We start from the raw sequence: 22,900 nt of genomic DNA on the forward strand, positions 1-22,900 counted from the left end.
GCCATGCCTTCTGTGTCCAGTGTTTGGAGGAGTCACCCTGCTATAAAACTTGGGCAAGGAACCCAGACTTCTTCCCATAGAAAGAGCAAGAAGCCTTTCTCAGTCTCAGTCTGCCTTAAACTAGATCTCCAGACTAAGGTGCAAAGATCTCTGTTTGTGGAATTGGCTATACTTGTGAGGAGCTTCAAGCAGTCTTGCCCTTCTTGGGAGATTTTACATTCAAGATTGTCCTCTTGCTAGCCTTAGCCTTGACAAAGCATATTGACAAGTTGCATGGCATTCTTTTCTTATCCGGCACTTGGATGGTTGGAAGCTTTCATTTTTGTCCATTCTTGTCTTTGTAGTGAAAACCTAGGACCTGTGAGTTTCTGGCAAAAGATGCAAAGGTTTCTTAGTTCCCTCTCTCCAGGACTTTATCCTGGTGATCTGGATGAGATGCTTTTATGTTTAGTGCAACTTGCGAGGTATTGCCCAAGAAGGTCATTGTGTCGGTACCTGTTTGATAGTACCAGCAAGGACAAGAAGAAACTTTTCTTTTCTGCCTCCATGATGTAATAAAAAAAAAACTCTCATTACTGTAGACACTGTGGACAGTTATGCAGTTTGGGTGAGAGCTGACAAAGTTAGGATCATGGGACTGACTCTTGCATTTTATAGTAATATTCTGGTAGCACAAATAATGAGTGCAGGTGTCTGGAGAAATCAGACCACCTTTATCTCATTCTACACAAGGGATTTTGCCCACAAGACCTTGGATACCTTCCCCTTGGGACCTATGGTGGCTGTTCAACATGCTGTGTGGTCACTCAAGCTCCTATCAGACAGAAAAGCATCTTGCCTAAAGAACTCGGAGGGCACAAGGCTATGGTTCAATGGTGGAGTGACTGGTTCATCTTTTCCTGTTTTCTGCTCTTCCTCCCTCTGCAAGGAAGCAGCTCATGGTGAGTATGCAATGGAAGAGGCAAAGATGCAGGTAAGGTACTTAATCGAGCACCCGGACTTAAGAGCTTTGGCTTATAGGAACAGCTCTTTCTGTTCTGCCTTTTAATAAGCAGTGTTGGGTGCAGCCAGAGATCTATAATATGAACCTATTAATGTACATTGCCCAGATTTTAGCTGTCTTCCGTCTTGTCATCCCTTGTAAGGATTACACTTGGTTCTTTGAGTCCTTCCTGTAAAAGCTCTGGCGTCCTTATGCCAGGCTGAGGGAAGAGGAAGTTGAAGGAGTCAGCTAAACACGCTCACTATCAGGCCGAAATACTGACAATTCTGGGTAGATATTCAAGTTACTAGTCAGCTGAGAGACTAGGTTGGAGCTAGTCTCTCAACTGACTAGTATGGAAAACTAACCATACACACTAGAGCCATTTACCATAATCTCATATCAATTGCCGAAGTAAAATGTTCTTGGTGGCTGCAGGTGAGTTGGGATTCACCCCACTCACTCCTACCACCAATTAACGTACCTTGTTACCAAATTTCAACCACAGATTCCAGCTCGTGCTGAGGAATAAAAGGTTATGGTTTGTATATTTAGGAAATATACAGATTACTTTAAAAACTTGTGATTTTTGGCCTGCTCCACAGGGATATGTACACTTTGTGATTAATAATAATAATAATAATAATAATAATAATAATAATAATAATAATAATAATAATAATAATAATAATAAATACTTTTTATCTGAATGTGTTAAAAATTACACTTAGATTCAGAAATCTGGTTTAGATGCCTTAACCAGATAATCTGATGAGTCGAAAAGAAAAAAAAATATATAGCTGGGGATTACACCATCATGAACGTTATCCCTGCTTAACGTTTTCCTTTACTGAATGCCATACGAGATGAACGTGTTTCAGTTTCAAATCATGGCTCAACCACTCCAGGGCTGTTTTGATTCCGGTTAGTGACGGCGTTGCTTGGACGTGTTGAAATCTCGTGCTGAACTATTGCCATTTAAATATTTTTTGTTCACTTTATTGGGAAATTTAATATGGAGGTTTTACCGTACCAGGTACCTGCGCTTTTGGGTATTTTCTTTTACATTAATTCCATTTGCTTACATTAATTCCATTCGCTTATTGCTTGGATGCATTATCTTTACTGAAATTTCATTTACACGATTTGCCAACTGCGCAAGCACACTAGGTCAGTTTCTGTAAATAATGTTATATAAACGTAGTCCCTAAAATATATCAAATAGAATTTGATATATGGTATTTAGTGAGAGTCGTGTCTCCCCGTATGAGGTATATCGATACTTTAAAAAAAATATCTTTAATTAGACTTGCGCAGTGCAGCCTGCGAATAAATTCTGTCATAGCTGGAAGAAGTTATGTCATAATAAAAACGTTTCATGTGTTATGCACGGATTCGTTTTCAGGATAAAAATGTCCACCAGCGTCTCAGTTCTTATAGGCTGTGTTGTGAATGAAGTACTGTTATCATCCAGAAGAAAATTGTTTGAGACTGGTTCTAACGTTTCAATCCGACGAACTTAGTGAACAGAACTTATGTAGCTCTGTCTAGAGACTTAATACGGAAATGTCAGCAGGATTTTTCCTATCGGATTGGTCAGCAGTATGTTGCTGGTTTATGAAAAAGCAGTCGATGCCTACGGGGCATTAGCTCCTGCGCCGACCATTATTGCATGTCTAAATAAAAAAATATGGGAACCATACGATTGAGATAGATTTGCCATTGATTTTAACGATACACTTCTCATCTGACGCACTTTTTACAGTGCTAGCTATAGAACTCTTTGATATTTTCTCGACTGGAATGTAAAAATTGATTCTCTTCCGTCTTTACAACCCATAACCTCGCAGTTGACCTTCGTCTTCCCAGTCGCGAGACAGAGACAGGGATTCGTTCAGCATTTGGCAACGTCGCGTGACGTCAGTTAAGAGGGCCGACAATGGCGGATAGAGTACACGGTATGGAGTCCGCTGTGCCTGCAAAACGACCCAGATTGGACTTCCCAGACGAAATATCAAATCACCAATATGGTAGTGACTTCCAGTGTTTTGCAGGAACTTCGGAGCTATTATCAGGTGAGTGGATATTCGAGTGTTATTTTTTTAATTTTAATCAAAAGGATGTGATGTTTTGGCGGGGCTACCCAGGCGATGAACCCAAGATGGCGGCTGCGCGCGCACTGATATAACCAATTTTTTGAGCCCTGTAGGCTGTGCATAGATCTACGACCAATATAATACAATGTTCATAAGCATTTACAGTTTTTTAAAGCAAAGACACGCATTTATAGTAGATCGTTTAGTTGAAAGTATGTTTTTGATCGATACGCCCACTCTTTTCCTTAGAAGGGAAGTGGAAAACATATGAGCATCGAATCGAATCTCGTATAAACCATGGAATCGCTTCTTGAAGGATCCCATCAGCTGACAGTGCTGCCACTGACAAAGGATCCAGGCTTTGTTTACATCTTGTTTGTTTACTTTATTCGCTCAGAGCGGGACATTTAAATGACATCGATTTTTAGTTGGAATTGCCATTTTTCAGTGTTGTGAGGTACCATTGATGCTCTTGTATAGAGCAACGGCCTCCCCTTAGTTGTGATATGCCGCCTTTTGCTCTGGAGAGGATTAAGGGTATCTATTGTGCTTTTAATTCGCCTTGTTTGCCTCCCTTCCCGGCAGTGACGAAAGGGGCGTTTTCCGAGGTGTTTGGCTGGGGATTGGGGCTGCTGGCCTATTGGCTGGGGATTGGGGCTGCTGGCCTATTGGCTGGGGATTGAGGCTGCTGGCCTGTTGTTCCATAGCTTGGGCTGGTCTCTGCTCTTGCGGTAGACCGAGCTTGGTCTTATAATGTATGGCATGATTGCCGTGTTCATCGTGACTTCCAGTAGGCAAGGCTAAGACTGTTCAACTAGTTTAGCCTTTGTAGTTAGGCTAGTGTGTGTTATATACTTACCTCTACTCATTTAGGTTAGGCCAGTAATAGCTTATTTGCAGTAGCTGTTCATTTTGAAATTAGTTCATTATAAAATGGGTAAAACTAAGTATTAGCTCTGCATCTGGTATTACCTTGGAAATTGACCTATTCTATAGTAATTTGGGTGCTTATTAAGATTTTACCATTATTTTTTGACACTCGGCTGCAGTTAATATCAGAACTGATTATATTTTTGCCATTGCGAATGCGCAGTGTTATAGAGGAACTATTGGTAAAAGTTGGAGCTTCCTTCACTAGGGGTCTGGGGGCAGAGCTCCCTGGCTAAGTAACAGGGCCTACTAGATTAGCTTAGGGTAAGTTAGGTTAGTATGTTTCCTTTTATAATAGCTTTCCTTAGCCAATCCCTTCTTGAATATATGGCTCCCTAATGTCTCTCTTATTCATGGAACAGTTCCATACAGTCCGTGGAGCTAATATTTAGAAATACCAGAAAATGCTTGGGTAGCCTGTCTATCGTCGGGATGGACCCTTAGCTCATTAACAATGACTCCAAATGACAAATTGCATAGAATAAAAGTTGTTCAGCGTGCCAAAATATACCCAGAAAGTAACATACACGGCCAGTTTGCGTGAATTTGCCGATAGACAATGTTTTCAGTGGAACGTAGCTTTTTCTCAGTACCCAGTTGATGTGAACGTTGCCATACAGCACCACTTTCCTGTGGTTCTTAAGATGGCCATAGTGCTCCTCACCCTGTACAGTAGTTCCTAAGGCTGCCGCTGTTCATCGCCCGAACCTGATCGCGGGAAATTTAATTCCATCCAATCGCATGCCCCTTTGACCCAGGTCACTCTCTCGGGCCACGTATTAAATATATCTAACCAATCAGAATGTCTGATTGATATGATTCATAGGCCTACACCCTGACCCACAGTCACCCTTTCTTTTCGTCTTTGACCGCCGAGATGTAGTGTCACAATAAAATTGTGTACCCTAACATTGTGTCCACTGACGAATTTAACTCCTGAACAATATTTAGAATCTGTTCTGTGACCATTTCGGGCATTTCTGGATTTAATAAAACGTGTCTTTCCACTCAAAAGCCGCCCAACACCCTGTCTCTGATTTACTTTCCTGGCGGAAAACAATAAGACCCGAACCCAGACCCAGTACTTCCGATTCACTCCCTATCGCTGCAAAGAAGCTGAGGCTGGTACCCTCATGGTCAGGCAGCAGTCATATTGAGTAAGGTAAGCGGTGCAGTTCTCTTTCTTTGCGGTTAACATTGCCTAATGCATAATGATGATTTGGACCTATTACCGTTAAGGGGTAGCCTAGGCCAGGGCACGCCACCCTAAACAAGGTTAGGTTGGGTTGTGTTTGGTTAGGTCAGGACACACTATTCTAGATTAGGTTGGGTTTTGGCCTGTGTGGTTAGGTCATAGCCAGTGCTGAAGCACATGTCCGAACAGACCGTTAGTCCCCTCGATCAGAATGATGGGACAAACTTATCCTCACGTTCGAGTTGCTGTGTTAAACGGTGGTGGGTCCAGGGGGCCAAAGCCCGAAGCCAGGTAGGGGCACAGTGCCATAAGTCAGGTTAGGTTGGGTTGTGTTAGGTCAGGACACAATATTCTAGGTTCGGTTAGGTTTTCGTTTGTTTGTTTAGGTCACAGCCAATGACGAAGCATGTGCCCCGAACAGATCTTTAGTCCTCGTGATTGGAACAACACGTCACGCATGATGTAGCTGTATTATGTAGAGTGGCAGGCCAGTCTGTCAATAACAGTTACTGTTTCTTATGAGGTAAGCAGCAGCTTAGGCTAGCGGTGTCCGTAGATACATTAGGGTAGACTACCCGAATGTTGTAGCCTCTTGTATGTAGAGTGGCGGGTCAGCCTTTTGTACGTAGAGTGGCAGGTCAGGAAATTTGGAATTATGATATAAAAACCATATTATGCCATTTTCGTTGTTTCCTGTGCCCCCTGCAAATTCAGCATCCTGTGGACATTCACTGGTCCCAAATGTTCATACATGTATGACATAATTTTTGGGTTAGAACTAAGCAAGCGCTCCACATTGAGGATTACTTTGGAAATTGATTTTTCCTATTGCATTTTTATTGTGTATTAAAAATTTACCATTATTTTTTGTCGGTCTACTCTAACCTGTAATTAACCTCAGAAGTTGTATGCTGGCCATCCTGGAATGTTATCAAGCATATGCAGTGTTATAAGAGAGCTTTTGGTAAAAAGTGGAGTATCCTCACCCGGGGTTCCGCCCCCAACTAAGTAACATGGCCTAGGTTAGGGTATGTTAGGGTAGTATAGTTCCTTTTATAATAAGGTTCCTTAGCCAATCCCTTCTTAAACATATGGCTCCCTGATGACTTGTGCATGCGCAGAACCGTTCCATAATAACAACATGGCGGTCCAGTCTTTCTCCCGTTTCCAAAACCCTGCTTTCCCAAAGAGTCCCCAACCATGAGGTTAATAATTGACCAACTGGTTCCTACCATTTGTTGACTGAAATATACATTGCCTTTTATTTGTGTGTTTGTTTGTGTTTGTCATTTGTTTATGTTTTATTATATTACATCTCTTGACTATGTTGTTATGTTCATCCCCAAGATGCTAGTACTAAACACAGTGCCTGTTTTGCGCATAACTAATAGCTACCAAGACAGAGGGCATGCATGGTAGTAATCTTCAGTCATACCCTTTGGTAATTTTATAATGATTGATATTTTACTCTAATACCAGTTCTTGGTATTGGAGTTTTTCTATGCTTTGTTCATAAGAGTCACTAATATGCTTAATACGAAAAGCATACTAGAATCTGTCACCCATCTAATGCTTCTGAGGTATTTTAACATTGTTTTCTGAGAAATTTAGTCTTTGTTTTTGTTTTGACTTTAATGCCTGTGGGCTGGTACTAAACACAGTGTTTGTGCGAACAGGGTTGCTGTTCAATAAAAGTTTACCTTATTTCCATCAGAAGTGCTTGGGTAACCCACTGCAGTGCAAACCCCACCTTGCTGATATCTTGCTTTAATGGGGAAACAGGTTTTTGGGTTTGGGGAAGAAACAAAAATGAGTGAACAAGAGAGATATCCCAGGAAGTAATCTAACATTCCCAGTGTATCTCACCAGTAGGTTCATTCAGGACACTGAGGCTCACCATAATTATCCTGACCCAATTTTTATGGCTATGGTCCCCCTCTTTGTTAGTAATAGAGGTGTAATGGCTTAACCAAGCATTTATAATGGAAATGAATATTAAATTTATCAGAATCACCCTAAAAGCTGTCATAAAAACTATGTTAGAATGAACAGCTAATATAGACAGCTGTTCACACATGATCAAAGAATAACTGCAAGTTAAAACTGTAATGGAAGTATAGTGATGTCATAACCACATACACACAACACTGTATGTAGCTATTAACATTACAAGGTTGTGGTGAGTGTTACTTGTAAAATCTGTGTGGAAATTTAAATGCTGTATTTAAGAATATGAATTTCTTGGTGAATTTTCATTGTTGTTGGGATAGTATGAGAAACGTAAGTTTAAGACATTAAATGTATGTTGGTATTGTTTACTTGACAAGATTTTACACTTTCAGGAAGCTACAGTAATGGTGGAGATTTCACAATTACTTCAGATTCCGGATTTAATGAACTTACTCCACCTCAAAGCATGGAAGATGAAATAACTACACCGTAAGAAAATCTGTTTTATTCACATATAATTTTACTCATTATCATCAGTAACACTTTTATGTTAATTCTATTTACATGGTTTTGACATAAAATGAGCTTTCCATATGGTACCCTATCTTATTTACACTACTGGAATTATCACCTGGTTCGGGTGTTCGTTATGTCAAAGTACTCTGCCCAGTGCCTTCCCAATATTCACAAATGTGTTTTGTAAACTTTTCCTCTGTATGATAACTTTTTCTGTTAGTTGCATAATTATAAAGCCGGACTAATAGGTTATTTTACCAGTTTTTTCAGTGCCCTCTCGTAAACTTACTTTCATTTCATGCATGTTAATTCTCTTTTCAGTAAAATTTCAGAGTACTAACTTCATTATTCCATTACTTCTGTTCATTGTAAAATTCTCACCCCATATATCTAGCAATCATACATTTGACTCTAATTCTGCTGCTTCTGATATAAATTTCAGCAATTTTTACCCACTGCTTAATGATTGTTTGCCAACTCCATATCTCAGTTTTTATGTTTTGATTTTTCATATTTATACTTATCATAAGAAAATCAGTGGGTTTCAGCTTTTCTAGTGTCAAATGTTCAGTTCCTCTCTAAGCTTCAGAGGCATTGTGTTTATTATCTAATCATTCTTTTCTTTAATTTTTTCTTTTACTAAAGCCATAGTCTCCCATCACATCCTCAAAACCTTTTTTCCATTATACCTATTTACGTGTTCTACTATATACAATCTAATTGTGAAACGTCTGGAAACAGTTCATAGTATTATCTCATTTGCTTCTGGTCCCTTTGTTTGTGGTGGTCCATATACCAAGAACAGAACTATTATATTACTTCAGAGAAGCTTTTTCATTTTATCTGTCCTTTCATATTGTTCACATTTTATCTTGAACCAGTATGCAAACAGTAGTCATGTCTCCATTCCTGTATATATATTTTCTTGCATTGCTACTAATTGATTCTGCCTCTATATACTTTACCTATTACATATTTATTTTTTGTGTTGCTGCCAGTTCCTTTTGTTTCTGCACCTGTATATCTTACCTCTTGTCTGTGACATAAGTTTACTTTTCTCCTTGTTAGCTCCTCAAGCACCTCTCTACTCTTCATACCATTGACTGTACTCACTTTCTCTGTGCTTCCTCAGTGTGTAAACACACATGCATGCGCACTCTCTCTCTCTCTCATGATCCATACTGATGAAATTCATTTGTCAACTGTCAACTGTTTCTTTCCTTAACTCATTCATTAGTTTAATTACCTTATAGGTTATAGATCTTACTTGGATTATGTGATGCAGATGAAATTAATAGCTGTGATATTGGTAATATAGTAGTTACTAATTTTTAAAAGAATTTGTTACTCCTATGAGTTTCTTTATATAATAATTTGCAGATTGACTGAATATACAATGGCTTAATTAGAATATTGCACTAAATAAAAATCCTCAACTTGTTACGTTAGTTTGGTGTTACAATATTTTCTTTAAATTTCAGAGAAAATATTTTTTTATAATAAATTTCAAAAAATACTGTCTTTCAGAAGTCCTACTTGTGTATCTCTTTGATATGATTTTATGTTTTATTACAGTTTGCCTTGTGGCAGGAGTTGAGTTGAAGTTCTAGAAACTTTTTTTGTGTGGGAAAGTATGAATATAGAATGCTGAGGTTTGTGTAGAACTATAGCATTTTTATACCATCTTTTTCATGACAGAACAAGTTCCAGTCAAGGTGGCAATATTGACAGACCAGAAACTGAGAATGATTTTGCTGATGAAAACACAAATGACAGCTCTGTCAATGACTGTCCAGACAATTGGCAGAATGTCACTAGTGTTAATCAAGATGACGATGATGATGATGAGGACCGGCAGTCTGTTGCTTCTACTGCTTCTAACCTCAGTGGCCTGTCAGATTTTTCTAACTTCTCAGGGAAGGACTGGAAACCGTGTGCAGGTAACTTAGTGTTGGAACATTTCAGGTGTGTCAGTGAAGAATAATTACTGTGATACCAAGATTGTAGCTATGACTTACGAGCTATGCCAAATGTCTAAAAGGAAAATACATAACTTAATTATATGAGGGCTGTGCATTCTGTCAGTATTTTTTATGGGAGAGGGGTGTATCTAAGTACAGTAGTCACAAGCCTTTTTATGAAAAAGTTTGTGGAAGATTTTGCAGACAGTTTGGTTTTATTTTCTCCCAACAAGCAGATTTTTTAACCTCCACTGTATGGATCCAGTTATTAAATTAATGTAATATCTTCATGTGAATTATATTCAACAAAACCTTTTTAGTTGTTTCTATTGTTTGATGCAGTAACAAAATGGAATGTGAAAATGAGAGTAAAATTTAAATGTTGGTAGGCTTCTACATATTGCTTTGTCTACGAGTTATTATTTTGTACTTACATTTTAAAAATTTCTTAAAAAATTAGGTCCAATGTCATGGGTTCAGCAGCAGATGCTACGTGGTGTTGACCCTCGAAGCGTCCTTGCTCACATGCTAGGATCAAAGGCTCGCATACCAGAGGGAATGTCAGATGTTATTTTGTGGAGATTCATATTGAACATGCTCATGTTCTCAGAACCTCCAAGGAGAGAGAAGTTACGACACATAAATACTCTTGAAGATGTGGTCAGACTGCTGAAGTCCTGTCGTAAAATAATTGTATTGACAGGTGCAGGGGTAAGCACTTTATTTATTGTAGTTGTTCATTATGCATCAAAATACTCTTCAATGATATTCTGGTACATTGCACACATTTGTAGAAAGGTTTTACTATGCTGACCAGATTTTATCTTGTATAACTTCTAGTGTAACTTGTAGACGGGTTATGCCTTTATGACTGCTTTGCAGCTGGTAGTCCTTGCAATATTTTGTAGCACAGTGGGATAAGTAATAAAATTGTAATCTCCATCTTAATAAATAGTTGGGAAGGAATATACTTTTGCACAATACTGAAAGGGCATTGATACATTGGTTATTTCTTTTCAGGTATCTGTGTCATGTGGCATCCCAGATTTTAGAAGCAGAGATGGAATCTATGCTCGTCTTGCTGTGGACTTCCCTGACTTGCCTAATCCTGAAGCTATGTTTGATATCCATCATTTCCGCCGTGATCCTCGCCCATTCTTCACCTTTGCCAGGGAAATATACCCAGGCCAATTCACTCCTTCCCTTTGTCATAAGTAAGTTGTGTTTTTATTCCATCAGAAACTGTTTTGTTAATTGTGCAGTTCACTATAATTATACCAGAACAGATTTTATGATTATGGTTGAGCTAATCTTGCTCTTCTAACTTTTTTTTTTTTTTTTTTACTATCACCATTAACACCATTCTTGTGACCTCTTGAATTCCATAACATTTATCTCTGGAAGCACCTATGGGCCATCAGATATAAAGCACATTTGCCAATTATACATATATGTGTCATAAGAGCAGCATCATTACATATGTTATTCTTGTGTTTTGTCATTTTTGTTGCCATTGACTGAATTCCAGGTTTGTTTTGTATTTTCAACAAGTCAAGCACAGTTTTATTTTTATTACAACATGAATACTTTGGATGCAGAAAGGATACCATTTTATCCAAAAATGGACTTTTTAAATACTGTGAAGATCATTACAAAACATACACCTAATTTTGGGGAGTGGGCAAAAAGTTTTTTCACATTCTGAATGTAGATTAGCAAGTACTGTAAAGAAATTTGAGCTTGAATATTCACTGAAAAGTAGTCCCTTTGGTAGAAAGGTACATTATCAGCTTAACTAAATTAACATTTCTGTACTGGATTTTCAGTCTTATTAGCTAACTCCTAATATAGTTCATCAAGAGCAAGCTTTAAGGGCCAGCCTCTGAGAGTTGAGAATATTTATCCAGTGGTCTAGTTAAACTATTTACTAACAACAATAATAATAATAATATACTGCTATTAAGATACTGTACTATGGTAAGATCTTAGAGAAAGATATAGGGGTCTTGTAAAAATTCTTAACCTTCATTGTGGTTATCATTCATAAATGAACAAATATTTATTTCCACACCTGACGTGAGTTGGGGTAGAAAACAAGAACACTGAAGAGAGAAGAGTGGGAAGAACTCATTATATATGTGTAACCTCATAAAAGAAAAAGCTGCCATAATAAAGTTCATGATGATTAGCAAAACCAAAAAGAATATCCAACCTTATATAAATTATGAAAATGTGATTAGGAATTTTCTTATTTCACATATTTTTTCATATTATTGTGACCGCCATAAGAACATTGAATACATTGGTTATAAAAAGGTGAATTGTGTACACTTGTAAAGCAAATGGGACCCTTAACTTTCTTCAGACATGTCTTTAGTTGAGTCCATATGTGCATAGGTAATTTTTTATAGGTAGTATAAGTCGTTCTATGTTAATATCCTTTTGTTTTCTAACAGAATTTTTATATGTAGTTTTAACTTTCATATTCTCTCTGACAAATTGTACTGCTTAATTAGTATGATTTATTTTTCTTTCAGATTTATTCATCTCTTAGAACGAAACAATAAACTACTGAGAAACTACACACAGAATATTGATACATTAGAACAAGTTGCTGGAATTAAGAATGTAATTCAATGTCATGGTGAGTGGTGCAAGATGTTTCATTATTTCTACTTCATAATTTTATACTCATCCAGCACTTTCCAAAAGTTTATGATCTTTAAAGCAGGTTAAAATTGGAACAAGGTGAAGTATTGTCGACCATATGTTGTACAGTCGTGCTCAAATCTGAGGCGGCAAGATTCTTCTGTTGTCCAAAATTTCAGACTCAACGTAACGCTGCCAAATAGTGTTAACCGTTTTTTTTTTTTTATTATTATTATTTCCAATGTCATAGTTAGTTATAAATGATTTGTTTAACCAGACCTCTGAACCCTTTTAAATGTTGACAGTTTTGCGAATTCACAGGTGGCACTATTTTCCCTATGGTTATATAAATATGAACCCTTTTATGCACTGGTATAATTCATAATGTGATTTTTTTTTTTTTTTTCTTCTTCTTCTTCTTCTTCATTGCTTAGCTCTGAGCATGGTGTGATAAGGTTAGTGGTGCTGTCTGTGACAGCATACTTAACATGCTCCACGGGCTGGTCAACGTAACTACCTCTGCAGCATTATAACAGTAGACCTAATAAGCTCAACAGTCAACAACATTTTCAAAATAGGAATATGAATTACAAGAAGTTTTCTTTGAATGTTAAAGTTTTAGGCTGTGTTCAAGCTGCCTGTATGTTGCAAAATGATTTACTGTATAGGCCTAAAAAATAATCTAAGCCTTCTTAGATGTAATCTGTTACTAAAGAATTTATATGTAGAGATTACCTGTTCTTTGAGTGAATAAATAGATGATAATTTTAATTACAGTATATGGACAAGATGGCTATTAAATGAGATATCTATTAGTATTAATATCAAAGCCTATGGAACATTGTTTTTTAACTGGCTTAAAATATCATTCTATTAAAAGTCCTGCTCGCTTTTGGTGTGTAATTTATTCACTCATAAGGTAACTTGAAGTGCAAGAATGTGTTTTGGCCAGAAATTATAAATATAGAGATGTCAGTGCTCGGTGTACTATGTATTTATAGTAAGTGAAGAAAGACCAAAATCTTGGCTTTAACAAAAGAATAATTGCATGGGCAAATATTTGCTAATAAGCCATAATTTTTGAAGTGATTAAGAAATATAAATGAAATCCTTTTATTTTTATAAAAATCTAAACATTCCTCTAAAAAATATAAAATGAATGTTTTGAAGATAATTTCATTGTTGCTACTCATTGTGGACTTTTGTCCCAGGTGGTTCATGTTACAATGCCACTCTAATGGTTGTGTCGCACACGCTCCGCTCTCCTGTTAATATCGGTGGATGCATTCTAGCTCCAGTGATAATTTTGTATATACATATTTATATTTTTTCAGTGTTGAGGCATAAAAACAATCTAATAGGACTATTTCAGATTTTATGGTTGCATTGGAAGCAATATTAATGTTATGACAAATTTTTTAATTATTTTTATTTAGCATTTGAACTGAAGTAATGCATTGGCGATGAGTGAACAAAAGTTTTGAAAATGTTTCATAACTGTTTTTCTGAAATTTGGCTACACATGATATTTTCTTACATATATGACAGATTTCCCCCTATGAAACTACTTATGGCCTTATTGTATGCAATAATTTTGTTTTTTGCATTGAAATAAAGAAAAATATGGACATGTTAGGTTGTCACTGTGAATTTTGAAACTAAATCCTATGCAATCATGTTTGTATTACTTAAATCTTTTTTTAACTAGCCTTTTTTTTTTTATAACAGTAATATGGTCAAGTTGCAACTAACTACTGTACTTGTTGGTCTTGATGATTAGAAGTCCTGATTTCCAAATTTGTTGTTAGTGATATTTAATTAGAAAAGCTCTATCTTTTTGCTCAGTTGACAAGCAAGCCGATTTTTCTGCTAAATTTGTACAGCAGGTGCCTGTGTTCTCCACTCTACCTTTATTGCTAGTTTACAAGAAAGATGTTTCTGCTAAACTTGTACAAAGGTGCCTTTGTTCTCCATATATATGTGCATCCCAACCCATTAATCATAAGATTCCTTTTCCATGTGGTGACCTCAATCTAGTTGCATCATTATCCCCTGAACAGAAGGCACCTGCCTCTCTCTACTCATTGTGTGTGATTCATACTATCAACATTTAGCAGCATTTTCCCAATCTGACTGTTGCTCTTTGTTCTTTTGTTAGCTTAGTTTTCCTTTGTTAATGTGCATTTTTGCATTGTAGGAGCCAACTTTTGTTTGACTTCTTCGTGGCATTGGGTATACCTGGTCTTTGTTTTTTTTGGAGGAAGGACCCCTTTTACAGGGTGACTTGTTTTCTGCTGTCAGAAGTCTATCCAGAATCAAGTGTGTGATCTGAATTTTTTCCATTTGCTCCTTCTAATACAAACTTATGCTTTTATAGATGGGTTGCTTGCTCTTAGCAAATTTCAGGCGTCACTGAATCAACTAGCAAAAACAAAATCTTATGAACAGGCCCTATAGTCACCTTTGATCTGAGCTGGCTTTACTGATCCATTGTGTCTAATGGGGAATAAAGGAAAAAACATGGACAGGCAAACAACAGCCTAAATAAAAGCTGTCGTGTTAGCTTCTGGAGATGGAGTAACTGGCTGCCCACAAACCTTAACAGGATCTAACAAAGGAGGAGAAATCCATTTCAGAAAGTGGACTTTAGATAGTAGGGGAGCATCTGAAAGCTGACACAACAAGAACATTGCCATCACAAATGCCAGAAGATGGTAACTTATCATAAAGGGAGATAATTTAATCTATATTATAAATTTGTACTCAATTGGTCTTATTAAATATATTTACTTGTCTACAGTTAGCTTAAATAATTTACAGCATTGAAGTATTCCATTGAATTTTCTGTGCATTCTCTGCTCAGATCTGTGGGGGTTGCAACTGACCTGGTTGTGTAGTGAATTTTACATGCAGTAACTCTCCAGGCTTAGTAAAAAACAACATTGGTTTCTTCATTACACTAAACTGAAGATTTTGGAAAATCTACAGGAATAAACATTACACATTTCACCAAGTGTAATGGTATGGAAACGGGCAGAATATTATATTTAGGTAATTATGTGTGCTGCAGTCTTGTACCCAACAACTACTAGTAATTCAGGGCTCATTGTCTTAACCTTATTAAATTAAATGAAAAATGTTATTGCGTATTTGCTTTATTTGGTTTCTGTTATGAGGTCTTTATAGGTTATTGTATTGGGCTGCACAACTAAAGTTGGTGTATGAAAATCAGATTTTTAAAGTACCCACAATACGTAATTTATTCATATGTTGTGACAACTTCTAAGATTATAATCGACTTGTATTTCAGGTTCATTTGCAACAGCTACATGTCAACAGTGTGGCCATAAAGTAGACATAGATGCAATTAAAGAAGACATCTTCTCTGGTAATCCCAAAGTGTCCAATATGTACAGAGGAACAAAATGAAACAAGATGATAGCACATCTAGTTTAGATTCACAACAAAGATTACTAGTGAAAGCAACAGTTTATAGTCAAAAGAAAACAGCACTGACAGATACCAGAAATCACCAGACAATGCCACCACAAGTCAAGATGATGATATTCCTGAATTAGATATACTTTCCTCCACAGATTACCTGGTAAGTTTTTTCTATTTGTAGGTTAATGAATAAGCAAGGTATTGCATACTGGATTATATGCCATATATTTTTGTATAAGAAAGCTTTTACAGTTTATCAGTACAAAGTAACCATAAATTAGTTTGTAAAGTGAGAGATTGGATACAAAAATATCCTCTGAATTGAGTTTTACACTGCCATTTCATACTGTAAGAAAAAATACTTTCCATCATAAAACGCAACCAGTCTAGTTAATGCTCCAGTACAATCGACTCTTGTTAAACTGGACCTCGTTAATCTGGATATTGGATAAGATGGACAACGAGAGGGTCAGCGATTTAAAATAAGTAATGTTCATCCATGATTTAAGATAGTTGCTGTTCACTCCGGCTCATCGCGTACCATTTTCCTTATTTACTAGAGGTAAATAAACTTTTCATTTATATTTTTATTTTATATATACTGTACTAAACTAAAATGCTTTTAACTTGTAACAGATTTAACTTGCGCACAGTATGTACAGTCATTACGACACGCTATTATTCGGAAGGGTAGGAAGTACCGTAGCCAGTCACCGAGCATTAACAGTTTTACCTATATGCTGCCTGACAGGTGGCTACAGTACAATGCTTTGTTTTTAGGAAGGAAAAGACATGACAAAGGTAAACTTTATGAAGACAAAAGCTGAGTTACTGAACAATATTTGCATTTACTTGGCAAATGACATGTGAGAGAAAGAGGAGAGAAATTGCCAGTTCCCTCTACACAGCTTAATTCTATCCTCGAGAAATTAAAGAGATGAATGTCATTTTGAAGGTATGTCAATGTAGGGTTAGTAATTATCTTGAAGCAAAAAAAAATTATTTTGCTGCTGAAGAATCTCTGAACAAAAATTTTGCACTCAAAGTAATGAGAAGGAATTCATTCTATTCTTCATGTCATCAGTAAAATACATACCTTATTAAAAACTACATTGTAATCAAAAACACACAATTTGTCATCATTCACGTCATCACAATCAAAAAAGCGTTCTTTCTCAGACAGAATACAGCTAAAACCTGATTGGCTGGCTGGTTGCCATGGTGATCTGTTACAGCCCTCTACTTCTATTCAGTTTATGAACATATCGATCACAAATTGTGTGTATGGCACTCTAAGTTTGAATGTTGCCATGATCATGATTATTTGACTGCTGATGGCAAAAATTACTCAATAATTTGCTTTATATAGTTATTTCTTCATGAAAAAAGAATTTAACAATAATTTTAACTTAATTATAGTATGAAAAACCCACAGTATGTCATAGTGATGTGTCATCCCTTGCAAATCCCTGTTCCCCAGACCATCCTCAAATTTACAACTGCAAACTGATGACAATGGTAGTAACAATAAAAGACAACCCTCTCAAGAAGATCGATATGATGAAATGTCTAACTTCTTATTAAAATTTACAAGCTGAATTACAATTATTTTGATCATGTATATTTTTGCATTTTACATAATGTTTTTGTTGAAAACAAAATGTGTTAGTGAACATATGGTCTTAATTGTTCCATGATTTTATAATCGATGATCTTAATCATCTCATTCATTTAACAGTACAGTATATATTAATATAAATAATGATAAACTGTAATGAATAAATAACTAAAAAGAAAAAAATATGGAAAATGAAAAAAAAAAATGTTTTTACTGTAATAGTGATGTTTGATTATGCTCCAGACCTCACAGTTCCAAAAAATTCCAAATACCAAAACACATCAGGCCCTGAGGATTTCAGGTAAAGGATTGTGTACATGTGATCTAAACTTCATTATCTTGCTTTTCATTTTAGAGACTCGACTTCTTTTCACTTAACAATTGTGTTCATGTCACTGCCTAGGTACCTATAAATGCAGCTGAATTCTGTCATGTTTATCATGTTTTAGTCTTCATTTTTTTTTCATCTTATACTGTGAGGTTTAATTCAAACGTTTCTATATTGGTTTGTTATTCATACTATTTATAAAAATAACGAAATACAATTTATTTATAGGTGTATGTATATCGGTATTGCCGGTTAAACTGGACTATCGGGTAAGACAGACACCCTGGCCCTCCTATTAGTCCGTCTTAACAAGGGTCGACTGTAATAGCAAAAAGGGGACAGAATGTTTCTTTTAAAGATTACATAAGGGAGAAAGATTGAATTAATTTTTGCCATTTTGCCTGCCCGACTTGAGTCAAGATCTACAACTAGCCCTGATTACTCCACACATTTAACCTTAGCAGTTCAAAAACCAATAACAAATGGGAGTACAAAGGGGACCTTTAAGATCCCAGGGTTTGTGGGTCTTTGAACCAGTCCCCCACATATAATTAGGGTGGAACTATGGTGATTAACTTTTATATTTCGTGTTGTCCATCGTCTGAAGACAATAAGTTATTATGGAGAATTAGATGGTAGATAATTGAGAGTTATTTTTCATTATAGAAGATGTGTTCTTTATTTTTTGTGCTATTTTACTTATACAGAACCCTGCCAGGAACCTCTTCAACCAATAATGAAACCAGATATTGTGTTCTTTGGCGAGGGTTTACCAGACGAGTTTCATGATAGAATGGCTGAAGACAAAGACGAATGTGATTTACTCATTGTAATAGGATCCTCCCTCAAAGTTCGCCCTGTAGCACTTATTCCTAGTAAGTATTATACTGCACACCAGTATTTAAACTCCCTTGCAATAAATAAATATTAGAATAAACTCCTGGATGAGGATTGGCAAATTTTGCAGCCAAGTCTCCCTTTCAATTCTTAAGCTTTATAGTTTGTTCATGGTTTCATTGACTTCTTGCATGTTGTGAGGCATTCAGTTTTCAAAGCAAGAGATTATTATTAGTATCGAAAAGTTTAACCAAACCATTGAGCTAATTTGTTAGCTCTCGCATGGCTGGCATTAAAACACAGTATGTTTGGCTGTAATTTGCCATACCACATATAATTTACAATTTTATTGGTTATGCATGCATTTTTAAGATACCTTGTCTTTACTTCCTTCGCTGTTTTAACTTGGCAGTAATGGATTTACTTTTTATGTTTCAGGTTCAGTTCCTTCACACGTGCCTCAAATACTAATAAATCGTGAACCTCTTCGTCACCTCACTTTTGATGTGGAGTTATTAGGAGACTGTGATGTAATTATTAATGAGCTTTGCCATAGGTATGTAACTCATGAATTGGTATAATTTTTCCCAGAAGTTTCCTTTTAATACACATTTTAAATTAAAGTATTTTAATATTTGTGAGAACATGCATTAGTTGTGCTGTTAGTAGCCTTCAGTAATGCTGTGGTAAAAATAGACACAGGACATATCATTAGGATTCCAATACTTCATAGAAAAGACAACAGCAGTAATGTTCTGTCATCCATTTACCAAGGCGTTCGCGCCCCTCTGGCGAAGTGGCTCCATCTCATGAGCATCAATGTCTGCTTATATTTAGAAGATTGGCTTTTACATTCCCCATCAAGAGCAAAGTGCACAGAGGACCTTCGGAGGACACTTCTTTCCCAGGAATTGGGCCTTATAATCAATCTGCAGAAGTTACAAGTAGTCCCGACTCAGTCGATTATCTGTTTAGGGATAAGGATTGACTCTCATGAGTTTTCGGGCTTTTCCGTTCCCCAGAAGAGTCAAATCGTGCCTTCGGACAGTCCAAAGCTTCCCCTCTCTCCCGTCCTGCTTGGCTAACGATTGGATGAGTCTGCTGGGCACACACTCATCCATCGAGAAGTTCGTACCTTTAGGAAGACTCCACACGAGGGTACTTCAATTCTTCGTAAAGGCCAGTTGGCACAGGAAAACTCTTCCAGACTCATTTGTTTTCCACTTCATACCTGAAGTCAAGGAGGACCTTCAGTGGTGGCTTTCAGAAGAAAGGTTTTTAGTAGGGAATCGCTTCTTCTAGACAACATAGAAGTTTCTGGGACTTTGGTCCCAGGAGGGGAGAGTGAACTTACCAACGATGTGAAAGAACTGAAGGCGATACATTTGTGCCTACAGTCATTTGCAGCAGCGACCTTCGACAGGATTGTAGCAGTCCATTCAGGCACTACAACCACTCTGCCTTACATCAGTGAGTACCTCCCCAGTGAGGTACTCACTCCTCCTCCCTTTACGAGGCAGCCAAGGATCTCCTCTGGGCGCAAGATAATCGTACCAGAATTGTGACTCGTTTCAGCCAGGGCAAGATAAATGTTCTAGTGGACAAACTAAGTCACTGAAGACAGGCTCTACCCACGGAGTAGATGCTGAATCCACAGGTGTGCAGTGACCTGTGGAAACGGTGGGGAAAGCTATCGATTGACTTGTTTGCAACGTCAAGGAACCATCGTCTTCCCTTGTATTGTTCTCCAGCCCCTGACCCTCTGGCATGGGCAACGGACGCCATGCTCCAGGACTGGTCGAACCTGAATGTATATGCCTTCCCTCCATTCAGCATGGTCATGGAAGTCTAAAAAGGTTTCGTTCTCACAGCAATACGTCAATGACCCTTGTAGTTCCGTTCTGGTCGCAGGAGGAGTGGTTCTCGGACCTGCTCAGGCTGTTGGTGGACTTCCCAAGACTTCTGCCTCAGAGACCAAGTCTACTCAGACAGCTGCACTTCCACCGATTCCACCAAGGCTTATTCGCTCTCGCTCTGACAGGCTTCAGACTGTTAGGAAACTGCTCAGAGCGAAGGGCTTTTCAAGACCAGCTGCAGAGGCGATTGCAAAGTGTATACACCAGTCTTTGTCTAGGCTTTGCCAGGCCAAGTGGGCAGTCTTATGCAGCTGGTGTCGAGGACATAACGTTTCTTCTACTGAAACTTATCTAGCACAGATCGCTGACTTTCTGCTCTTCTCGAAGTTTTCTCAGTGCTTAGGTACGTCGACCATTAAAGGTTTAAAGAGCCATGCTAAGTTTTATTTTTAGGCATAGAGGCTAGGATCTGTCAGCAAGTCAAGACATTAGTGACCTAATTAAGACCTTTGGTACATGAAGGCAAGAGAAGACAGCTTTGGTTACTTGGAATCTGGATGTTGTCCGTAAATGGCTCTCAGGCCCTCCTTTTTAGTCCCTTCACTCCCCCTCTAAGAGTTTTAACAAGAAAAACCCTTTTTCTTATTGCTTTGGCTATGGCCAAGAGAATCAGTGAACTGCAGGCTTAGATAAGAAAGTCAGATTTTCGCAGGGAGATGCAGTCTGCTCTTTCATGCTGGGTTTTTTGGCCAAGAACGAATCCCCTTCCAAGGCCTGGGCCCAATCGTTCGCCATCAAGAACCTGACAGATATCCTTGGCCTAGAAGAGCAGGAGAGAGCTCTTTGGCCCCTAAGGGCATTAAGGCTTGGGAGGACTGAGAGGATGAGAGGCCCCTCTAATAACCTCTGGTGCTCAGTCAAGAATCCCTCCCAACCACTATCCAAGAATGCATTGGCATTCTTTTTGAGAGATGTAATCTCCGAGTCTCACTCGGGAATTCAAGAGAATTCTGTACCCATTTTTAAAGTCAAAGCCCACAAAATAAGAGCCATCGCCACTTCGTTGGCTTTCAAGCGTAACTTATCGCTATCCACGATTCTTCAGTCCACCTTTTGGAGGTGTAAATCAGTGTTTGCAACCCATTATTTATGTGATGTCGAGACAGTGTATGATATTTGTAGTACCTTGGGCCTGCTATCGGTGGCTGCTATGATATTGTGGGATGAAGTGTAGGAGGTATGCCTTCTATTCTCTATCTCCTCGCCTTTATATAGGTTGTCGAGTTTTGGAGAGGCGGGGGAGGTTACAGTGTACCTGGAATACCCACCAGTCTGTTTTTAATGGATGGGTAGGGGTTAGTTTATTTTGTGTAGTTAACAAAGTTGTCTGGTTTTTGTTTTGTGGTACTACACCCAGGGCAAGGGCACTTGTTAGGACTTTGTCAGCCTTCGGAGTACTCCTTCGCTGCAGAGTTCCCACTGATGTAGAGGCACTCCACGGCTATACCGCCACGACACTACAGGTTGAGATGAGCACCAACCAGAAGCAGTATCTTCCTGCTTTAGCTCTCTCACCAGGCAAAAAGGTTACAACAAGCATTTCACCAATGCTAGTTACTTTTCTATTTCAAATTCATTTCCATTACTGTGTGTGTTTGAGTAGTATATGTCCATGTATCCCACCTCCTGTCAATGTGGGATTTAGCAGTGTAAGTACTTGCCAAGTTACTTACATAAAAATTACATTTTTGTAATAAAATAAATTTTATATTTACTTACCAAGTAATTACATGATTGGAGCTCTTCCTCCTCCCCTCTTCATGGACATAGGGCACAAACGAATTGAGCTCTCCAGCTGTGTTGTACCTATTCTTTCCCAAAAGTGGGCAGGGCTAGTTATCTACACTAAAACAACAGAAGTGCTACCCGTGAAGTTCAAAATTTTAACCTGCCGCAATAATTAGAAACTGCATTATAGCAATGTAAATACTTGTTAAGTATATAAAACTATTTTATTACAAAAATGCCATTTTCTTCCATCATTAGAACTGTCTTCTCCTTGAATGGGCAATAAGATACACACATGAAATATTTATTTAAAAACTATGCATATGCCCCAGACCATTATAAACATACAGTAGAAAACAAGATGTATGGATTTACACTACAACATACAATGATGAGTCCAAAGCTTCATTAGGTGTCTGATATCCAGCCATGTCACCCAACAAAGTACTGTATAACCAATTCTCCTTGCCCAACATTTCTTTTTTCACAGCAGAATTATGTGCTATGGGATCAGCCATTAAAATTCTTTTAGATATACAGTACCATCAAAGAAATACATAATTTTTACCAAATTGTCATAGAAACTTCAAAATTATAATACAAAAATACCCTTGAACGTCAAATAAAATTTTCAATTCACAAATTATATGAAGACAGTAATTTGGAGAAATATGTTGCATTGATGGCTATGTAGGCGTTTTAGGAAATGAAAAAGCTGATAAAGCAGCCCAAGCTACAACTGCAGTGTCA

General features: G+C 37.6%; 1 protein-coding gene across 1 annotated transcript in view; it reads left to right on the forward strand.

Moving 5' to 3' along the window:
• Positions 1-2,869: 2,869 nt before the first annotated feature.
• The window catches only part of LOC136844938 (NAD-dependent protein deacetylase sirtuin-1-like), a 33,407-nt gene continuing 13,376 nt past the window's right edge, over positions 2,870-22,900 (forward strand). Inside the window, 12 exon segments of the mRNA XM_067114340.1 lie at positions 2,870-3,057; positions 7,546-7,642; positions 9,368-9,609; positions 10,091-10,341; positions 10,651-10,844; positions 12,168-12,274; positions 15,590-15,668; positions 15,670-15,720; positions 15,790-15,868; positions 15,871-15,883; positions 18,377-18,544; positions 18,945-19,062. Coding sequence (XP_066970441.1) covers positions 2,922-3,057; positions 7,546-7,642; positions 9,368-9,609; positions 10,091-10,341; positions 10,651-10,844; positions 12,168-12,274; positions 15,590-15,668; positions 15,670-15,720; positions 15,790-15,868; positions 15,871-15,883; positions 18,377-18,544; positions 18,945-19,062 — 1,535 coding nt within the window. The 5' untranslated portion in view covers positions 2,870-2,921.

The sequence above is a fragment of the Macrobrachium rosenbergii genome, chromosome 13 (genome assembly GCF_040412425.1).
Source record: "Macrobrachium rosenbergii isolate ZJJX-2024 chromosome 13, ASM4041242v1, whole genome shotgun sequence".
Lineage (NCBI taxonomy): Eukaryota > Metazoa > Arthropoda > Malacostraca > Decapoda > Palaemonidae > Macrobrachium > Macrobrachium rosenbergii.